General features: G+C 57.1%; 4 protein-coding genes across 4 annotated transcripts in view; 3 read left to right on the top strand and 1 right to left on the bottom strand.

The window, feature by feature from the left end:
• BO66DRAFT_378357 (uncharacterized protein) overlaps positions 1-491 on the bottom strand; it is a 1,488-nt gene extending 997 nt beyond the window's left edge. Inside the window, exons 1-2 of the mRNA XM_025645788.1 lie at positions 303-491; positions 6-237 (exon numbers count right to left, since the gene is read on the bottom strand). Of these exons, the coding sequence (XP_025501808.1) occupies positions 6-237; positions 303-457 (387 nt within the window). The 5' untranslated portion in view covers positions 458-491. The remainder of the gene's footprint in view (positions 1-5; positions 238-302) is intronic.
• Positions 492-1,150: 659 nt separating this feature from the next.
• On the top strand, positions 1,151-2,434 carry BO66DRAFT_378355 (class I SAM-dependent methyltransferase; the record flags this gene model as incomplete). The annotated part of the gene is made up of 4 exons (XM_025645787.1): positions 1,151-1,303; positions 1,361-1,381; positions 1,449-1,598; positions 1,651-2,434. The coding sequence occupies 4 exons, from the start codon at positions 1,151-1,153 to the stop codon at positions 2,161-2,163; spliced, it is 837 nt and encodes a 278-aa protein (XP_025501807.1). The 3' UTR covers positions 2,164-2,434.
• A 105-nt stretch (positions 2,435-2,539) lies between these two features.
• Positions 2,540-4,605, top strand: BO66DRAFT_421860 (MFS general substrate transporter; the record flags this gene model as incomplete). Its single annotated transcript, XM_025649998.1, has 6 exons — positions 2,540-2,570; positions 2,618-2,814; positions 2,868-3,177; positions 3,249-3,851; positions 3,996-4,065; positions 4,117-4,605. 6 exons carry the CDS (start codon positions 2,540-2,542, stop codon positions 4,247-4,249), a joined length of 1,344 nt encoding a protein of 447 aa, XP_025501806.1. The 3' UTR covers positions 4,250-4,605.
• A 405-nt stretch (positions 4,606-5,010) lies between these two features.
• On the top strand, positions 5,011-8,248 carry BO66DRAFT_473059 (uncharacterized protein; the record flags this gene model as incomplete). The annotated part of the gene is made up of 4 exons (XM_025653014.1): positions 5,011-5,344; positions 5,399-6,174; positions 6,222-6,810; positions 6,858-8,248. 4 exons carry the CDS (start codon positions 5,011-5,013, stop codon positions 8,246-8,248), a joined length of 3,090 nt encoding a protein of 1,029 aa, XP_025501805.1.
• Positions 8,249-8,864: the final 616 nt, after the last annotated feature.

The following is an 8,864-nucleotide window of genomic DNA, read 5'->3' as shown; positions in this document are numbered from 1 at the left end:
CCCACGTCAAGATGCGCTTCCTCGACTGTAGCGGTCAGTTTCTCGACCTCCGGGCGCGCGAGCAACCCCTCGATCAGCATGCAGATCATGTCGCCGGCGACGCTGAGCTGGCAGGTGGAATTGTGGTCCATGGCTTCGAGGGCTGTGACTGCGTTGGGGGCCGGGGTGGAGTCGGTGATTGCGCGCAGGGCTTGGGAGGAGTTGATCGCTTTCAGGTAGATTGCGACAGTCGTGTTTCTGGATGTTCGTTAGCATGATAGACACATATCTGGCCGGAATTCGGCATGGTGGGAAGAGCTTACGATGAAATCTCCCGGTACAGGCTGTTCAATCGTCCTCCTTGCCAGGCCGGGTCGACCCAGAGGATCTTTTGAGCTCCCGCGTCGAGCAGGGCTGCTACGGCGGCCATGCCCCCGGGACCGGCGCCTACGACGACGGCGTCGTATGTGGTTGCCATATTGGAGGTGTTGAGTCTTCAAAATTGACCCCAGAGGCTATGTGAAGACTGTACTGATGGAACGATTGCTGCTTTTTCGTCTATGCAGAGGTATTTTGCCGCGAGTGATATTATGACATCATCGGGGGTTGTTCGGAGGTTGCGGAGAGACTCGCTTGGCACAACACAGAACACATAAAACTCTAGTGTTACAAATGTCGAGCTGGGCTCTGACACATATTCTATATACTGCTATCATCCCGTTTAAATTTATGGCTTACGACTAGAACTTATGGGGCTAGTGATTGAGATGCAGCAGCTGTAACACTTGAACGGGAATGCCTGCTGTCTTTGTCCGATCTCCGACCACTCCAGCTGCTCCCACATGACGGTGGAGGTGTGCCTCTTGTGTACATATACATCAAACACCTGCTTGCCCACCTCAGGCCAAATGCTTTACCCAGTCATCATAAAATTCGAGGGCATATGTGCATTCCCCTGAAGATAAGGCTTTTGCGATACCCTTGTGAGAGGCGGGCAGCGGCCCTGGTTCCCCGATTCGGATCAATCAGATAAGCCTCGGGGATAAGATGTGGGGTCAGCCTCAGCCCACTGCACAGCCCACAGCCCACTCATCCCTCCAAACTTCTTCATCTCCCCTGCCAAACATTATCCCAAATAGAACCACCCCTTGGCGCCAAGCACACATACACCATGGCTGAATCCAACGTGCAGAAAGACAAACCCGCCGAGCAGTACAGCTGGTACCAGCCCGACCTCGCGCAGGTCAAGGAGCCCGCCCGGACTCTGCTGGCCGAGTACAGCAAGATCCCCGAGGAGAAGATCATCGACCATGTCAAGGAGGTGGTGAGTGGGCGCCTTACACCCTCAAGTTTTCCCATAATCTGATCTAGCACCCTACAGCGCGATCGCGCGTTCGCCGTGGTAAGCCACCCTTCCCTCCTCTTCACAACACCCATACGTGCTAGCACTCAACTCACCAACCCACCAGTTCCCCTACCCCTGCATCGGATCCTTCCGCTTCCTCGACATCACCATCTGCGCCTCCCCGGCCTACCCGGAGATCCTCTCGCGACTGAAGACCTCAGACGAGACATACCTAGACCTAGGCTGCGCAATGGGCCAAGACATCCGCTACCTGGTAAATTCCGCCCCAACCCTGCGCCGCCACCCCCCAAACTGACTTCCCCCAGATCCACCAAGGCGCCCCCGCCTCCAGCCTCTACGGAAGCGACCTGCACCCCGAATTTATCTCCCTGGGCTACGACCTCTTCGCCGACCGCGCCACGCTACCCACCGAATTCATCCCCAGCGACATCTTCGACCCCTCCTGTGCCCTCCTCACTCGACTGACCGGACAGGTCGACATCATCAACGCCGCCTCGTTCTTCCATCTCTTCGACTGGGCCACGCAGGTGAAGCTGGCCAAGCATGTCGTCGCGCTGCTGCGCCCGCAGAAGGGGTCGCTGCTCGTCGGCCGGCACGTCGGGGACTTCGAGGCCGGGGAGCGCGCGGACAGCGAGCTGGGCAATACCTACTACCGGCATGATCTGGCGTCGTGGCGGCGGATGTGGGCGCAGGTGATGGCGGAGACGGGCACGGAGTGGGAGGTCGACGTGCGGGCGGAGGAGTGGGCGGACGTCAAGCAGAATCGGCATAATCGGGAGAGTTCGTTCAAGATGGTTTTTGTGGTGAGGAGGGTGTAAGTTAGGTGTTTGGGTGGGGGAGAGAGGGTTTAGACGACGTGTGTGGTCAAGCCTGTAGGTGGAAGAGGGGAGCGGGTGGATAATAGGTAAGTCGCAGGGACAATGGCAACACAAGCAATTTCAGTCTTGTTGATTTTGGTTTGGCCGTCTTGAAGGTGAGCTGTGCATAAGGTCCTCAGTCGCCGATAGCTTTATCTTATCACCCCGAAGGTTGTCCCCAAGGTCCCTGTACAGTACACGTTGATAAGAAATGAGCCAAAATATTCCTCAGCAGATTCACCATCGTCACGTTTTTTTTTTTTTTTTTTCTCTCTCTCTTTTCTTTTCCTTCGGACGAAAACGAAGATGATGCATAGCGATCTGGAGAGCGTTAGTCATGTTCGCCGTGATATGCGGACCCGGAAGAAGTACGCAGGCCAACCACCCCAGCAAACACAGCTAACCACCAGCAGAGCGGACTACCTCGTGCTCCCCCTCCTCGCCACCGGCTTCGCGACCTATCAAATCGACCGGACCAACATCGCCAGCGCATTGACTGGAGGCTTCGCCTCGGCCATCTCCGTCGACCAGAACACCATCAACCTGGGCAACCAGCTTCTCTTTCTGGGCGTCATTCTGCTTGAAATTCCTTCCAACATGGCTCTACAACGGGTGGGCCGTGCTCCCTCTCCCGATCCCACAAATTATATCGTTGACAGTACCAGGTCGGCCCCCATCGCTGGATCGGAGCCCAGGTCTTCATGTTCGGAGTCCTCGCCGCCCTCCAAATCTTCATCCGTAATCGCACAGGGTTCCTCATCACGCGGGCCGTGCTCGGCCTCGCGGAGGCAGGCTACATCCCGGCCGCGATGTACACACTCTCCACCTGGTACACGAAGGAACAACTGACGAAGCGCATTGCGATCTTCTTCTTCGGGATGTTCGGGGGTGCAGCGATTGCGCCGCTCCTGGGCGCCGCGCTGCTGAAGCTAGATGGCCGGGGCGGGCTAGCGGGGTGGAAGTGGATATTTCTGGGTGAGCAGCATTTCCCGAGCTCAACCCCAACATCCGAGGATCTGAAGTACAGCCAGGCTAATCAAATGCAGTCGAAGGTCTCTGGTCCATCATCATGGCCCTTCTCCTCTTCATAGGCCTTCCGGACCGCCCTCCCAATCCCCGGGAATCCAACTCACCCACAACCCGCAACAGCAACAGCGACAGCAGCAGCAGTCTCGACAAGCCCGCCCCCGACCAGCCTCCCACCTCCCCCGCGAACGAACGCATCCCCTGGTCCCTCGTCTACAAGACCATAACCAACACCGCCAAATGGCCGCACTTCCTCGCCACCGGCTGCGTCTTCGCCACCTGGAGCCCGCTGACCACCTACACCCCCAGCATCATCATGTCCCTGGGCTTCGATCGGATCGCCGCCAACGCCCTCGCCGCCATCGGCAACCTCATCACCCTCCCGGTCATCTTCCTCTTCGCCTGGCTGAGCGACGCCACCGGGAAGAGGGGGTGTGCCGTCCTCCTCGCGATCGGCAGCTACCTCGTCGCGCTGGTGGTGCTGCGCACCGTGCAGCCGCACGTAGGCCGGTGGGGGCATGTTGGACTGTGGACGATGGTCAACGGGCTGGCGGTCGGGTATCACCCTGTGCATAATGCGTGGATTCAGGTGAATTGTGGTTCGGCGGGGGAGAGGAGTATTAGTGTTGCGTGAGTTTTCTTTTCTTTTCGAGGTTGGACAGAGATGGGTCTGAGATGGGTTGCTGACTCTTTTGTTAGGTTGTGTAAGTTGCGACGCTGTGTGTGTGTGTGTGCGCTGAGTGCTGGAGACTGAATGTGTTTCCTAGTTGTTATGTCTGCGACCGCGGGGCTGATGGCGGGCAGCCAGATCTTCCGGGGGGACGAGGCGGATGATTTGTAGGTTATCGTGAGAAACAGGGAGTGGGAGTGCGCTAATGTGAGATCTAGTTATCCGAGGGGGTTGGTGATTATGATTGCGCTGGTGGCGGCGGGGTTTGTGTTGGTGGTCGTGCAGATGGGGATATATCGGTTTACTGGTAGAAAGAGAGGTGGGCCAGTGGAGCAAGAGTGCTGGGAATAGTACATTTAGCTCAACGACCCCAGTCTCATTCCCTGCGGCTTCCAGCTATCATGATGACTTTAGACAATGCGAGAAGGGATTCCTCGGAAATTGGCCTCGTGCGATCCTGCACGACACGGTCTAGGTGCAACCAACCTCTGTTGGGAGTGACCCACCCTCTTGGGAGAGCAAGACGCGAAGCCCTGGTCATTCATGTCCCAGATGATGATTTGGTCAGATCCCCCGCATTCTTCTGTCTGAATGCTGGTACTTGAGTGGTCCAATGTGCCGATGTGGAGGACGAACAGCCGACCCGGGAATTCCCACCTCAGCACTGCAGGATTGCGGGGCTCCGCACGAACCTCGCCAATCTCCAGTGACCCTGCTCTTCCCCTGGGAAGGTCGCCAGGCACACTTCAGCACATTCTACTGGCCCATCTTGGCTCGCTTGAAGGAAGCGGGATCCAAAGGCTACAGTGGGCGGTTCATATTGGGGAGGGTCTTAGATCGTATCACAAGAACGCGGGCGACATGAATCGACGACCAGGCTAATTCTTTTTTGATTTGTGCTGTGCCCGTAGCTTCTGCAAGCTGCTTGATGAGTGATATGCACTTCTCTCTTGGCTACAGCTAACTCGGTTGATCACTATGCCGAAGGTACAATCCCGTCGGGATATCCGAGCTTGCAGCTTTCCCCAAAGGCCAGACAATTATAAAGTCTCAGCTTCGCGGTGGGATCTAAGATTCACGCAAGATGTTGAGCAGCTAATCCTCAAGTAAAAATGCTGTCTCTGCTTCCGCCCATTGTAGCAGCCCTAGTTGTGCCAGTGACTGTCGCCCACGGCACCAACGACCAGGTCCTGGCTGCTCTCGACTACGGGACCTTCTCAAACCCGTCGAACCTCGTACGGCCGCGCTTCCGGTACTGGGTCAACGATGCCTCTGTCAGCCCCAGCACGGTCGAACAAGACCTGAAGGATATCGCGAAGTCCGGTGCCGGAGGCCTTGAACTTCTGGGATACTACAACTACGGTGATTCCGACAACTTCGGGGGCGGGTTGCAGGCGCCGCTGCAGGCGGACTGGACGCAGTACGGGTTTGGAAGTCCGGCCTGGAGTGAGTTCTCGGTCACCTAGTTGCCGTTCTTATGACAGTTAGTGATATGTCCAGAGAACCTCTCCCTCACGGTGCTGCGGACAGCGAAAGAGCTCGGGCTCGTGGTCGACTTCGCTGTCGGCCCCAACCAAGGGGCCGGAGTCCCGGCGCCATATCACGATGAGGGCCGTCTCTGGGATCTGGCCGCTCACAATGCCACTTTCTCAACTACCGATGGCTTTGAAGGAACGCTGCCGGGCTGGGGTATTGGTCAGCTCGTCGCCGCGGTGACGGGGTCGGTCAAGTCATCCGGTGGCAGCGTGAAAGTCCTCGCCGTGGACTCTCTGCACGACATCACAGGCTCCGTCAGCATCAGCGGACACGTTCACATCCCATCTTCGTCGTCGTCAGCCACGACGGAGAGTCACCTCTTTGCGTACTACCTTGTGCACGCGGACTACCGGGAGGTCCAGAGTCCCGCTGACGTGCCCGCTGCCGTGCCGCAATCCCCCGTCAAAACGTGGTCGCAGAATGGTTCCTGGGTGGTGGACCATTTCTCGGTGGAGGGCGCTCACCTGATGGCCTCGTTTTGGCAGCAGTCACTGCTGGATGCGGAGATGTGCGATCTTCTACGCGAGGTAGGGAACTACATGTGGGAGGATAGCCAGGAATACAAGGCCGCCACCTGGTGGACTCCCCGCCTCCCGCAGGTCTTCCAGGCGAATCGCGGGTACAGTATCGCCAAGTATCTCCCTATCCTGGTGGGATCGGGCGTGCTATCTTCAAATGTCACATACGTCACGGATGAGGCGGACCAGGGGAAAAGTCATGCGCAGGACTATGAGCAGACCGTGCGTGTATCTTTGCTTATCAAGGTATTAGGGCTAATGTGCAGCAGTTGACGGAGCTGAATGCCGAGTATCTGAGGGCGCTCGCCGAGTGGTCCAACAATCTGGGATTCCAGTGGTCCTCCCAAGTTGTCTACAACATGCCCATGGACATGCTGGCCAACGTCCCTGCCGTCAATGGCCCGGAGACCGAAACCCTGGGGTTTAGTAATTTGCTAGACGGGTACCGGCAATTCGCAGGCCCGGTTCACCTCGCCGGGAAGCGGATTGTTTCCAGTGAGGCGGGCGCGATCATGGGATCGGTGTATCAGGAGACCATCGACGAGCTTCTTTGGGGGCTGAAGCGCTCGTTAGCTGGGTCGGTCAACAACTTCATCCTGCACGGATGGCCCATGGGCGGCAACTACGGCAACACGACGTGGCCGGGCTTTACAACCTTTGCGTACCTCTTCTCTGAGATGCACGGGCCGCGGCAGCCTGCCTTCGAGTTCTACTCGGACTGGGTTGACTACGTGGCGCGGAACCAGTGGGTGGCGCAGACTGGCATCCCCAAGGTGGATCTTGCGTTCTGGGCGAAGAACACCACTGGATATGTGTCGATTTCGACATTGTACGCGGCGAGTGATCTCGAGGAAGCAGGTAGGTGACTTGCTGGAGTGGGGACTAGGCACCTGCTAACAGGGTAGGGTTCACGTACGAATACCTCAGCCCTGACAACTTCGATCTTCCGGAGGCATATGTCGCCCACGCCAGCTTAGCGCCGAACCGGCAGGCTTTCAAGGCGCTGATTGTCCGGGCGAACGAGACTCTAACGGTGGCCGGCGTAGACAAGCTGGTCAAATATGCGCAACAAGGTCTTCCGATCGTCTTCCCAGGTGGCTTACCCTCTACCTTCAGTGGATATGACCCCGCGGGCCAGGCGCAGGCGCTACATCTCCTTCAAAACATCACCTCCCTCCCCAACGTCCACCTCGTATCCGACCAAAATCTTGCTCAAACGCTTGAGTCTCTGCACATCCAGCCGCGGACATCCACCGCAACCAACAGCACGGTGCACACAACCTGGCGCTACGACCCCACCACCAGGACCTCCTACATCTACATCTTCAACGACGCCGCCGGCCAGCGCGTCCACAGCACCGCAACCGGAACCATCACCTTCGCGACGACCGGCACCCCGCACCTCTACGACGCCTGGACGGGCTCTGTCTCTGCAATAGCCATCTACAACCAAACCTTCACACACACGACCATCCCCATCAACCTAGCAGGCAACCAAACCCTCATCATCGGCTTCCACCATCCCCGGAAACCCAACCCGCCATCACCACTGCACATCCCCATTCCCAATCCAGACAACCAGCCCACCACCATCCCCGAAGCAGCAATCTCAACCAAGCACAACAAAACCACCTTCACCCTCAAGCGCACCTACGACCCCTCCCCCTTTCCCCTCCCCCTCCCCCTGTCCACAATCACCAACAAAACCCACCCCCTCAACAGCATGCTCACGCCCCCCATCCCGCTCACAAACTGGACACTAACCCTCGAATCCTGGACCCCGCCCCCAGACATCCACAATATCACCCCCGGCCCGACCCGCACAAACACCACGTACCCCCACCTCACCACCCTTCTCCCCTGGTCCCAGCTCAGCCCTGCCCTCCAAAACGTCTCAGGGATAGGCTACTACTCCACGACCTTCACCCTCTCGCCGAACCACACGCAGCAAGGCGGGGGCGGCGCGATCCTCGACCTCGGAAAGGTCTCGCATGCGTTCCGGGTGAGGGTGAACGGCCACGCGATCGGGCCGGTGGATCTGAGTGCGGCCAGAACGGATATCGGGGCGTGGGTGAGGGCGGGCCGGAACACGGTGGAGGTGGTTGTGGCGAGTCCGTTGGGGAATGTGTTGAGGGATTATTGGGAGATTATTAAAAGTGGGGGGAAGGGGGCGGGAGTGACGGGTGCGTTGCCGGCGGTGGCGGAGTATGGGTTCGTCGGGGTGGGGTGGGTTGTGCCGTATGAGGTTGTGGAGGTGGAGGTTGGTGGTAGTGGTGGTGGTGGTGGACTTAAATAAGATTCGGTCTTTGGGTGGGGGTTATGTGTGTTCTGTAGCTATACTTTCACCTTTGGGGTAGAGCTCTGTTGTCTGAGGGTGTATCAATGTGGGGATATGCTCTATTGCAACTAGGACGTGAATGCAGGTGTATATACATAGAACACCTCCAAGCAGTCGGCATCGCAAGGCGGGGTCAAAACGCTAATAGAGACAACCTGATCGTACCTCCCCCGCTCCTCACATGGAATACATATAGCGGGTGAAATATTCCACCAGCTGTATATATAATTACCTGATATAGGTGACTGAAGTTTCGCATCTTTACACAATACCTATGATTTCTTTCAATCTCATCCCAGTATTCGATTTCGGTATTTCATAATATGTCTCTTCCCAGAAAAAGAGAATGGAATAGACTAGACGACAAACCCCCTGACTCCGCTCCTGGTGTATAGTCGTGGTCATTGCAATGAATTCAATGACATTAGTGGCGCGATAATCATATATTTGATTAAAGGATTCGCTTACCATCGCTCATTCTGTTCATGCGTGGGTTGTACACTGCGTGCTTTACCCTGCCTACTATCACCGAAAAGGGAGGTTAGGAAACTGTGTCTGCTTAACCACCTGAAGA

The sequence above is a fragment of the Aspergillus aculeatinus genome (assembly GCF_003184765.1).
Source record: "Aspergillus aculeatinus CBS 121060 unplaced genomic scaffold BO66scaffold_38, whole genome shotgun sequence".
Classification (NCBI taxonomy): domain Eukaryota; kingdom Fungi; phylum Ascomycota; class Eurotiomycetes; order Eurotiales; family Aspergillaceae; genus Aspergillus; species Aspergillus aculeatinus.
Note: the sequence above shows the minus strand (reverse complement) of the source record. Positions and strands in the feature narration are given on the sequence as shown.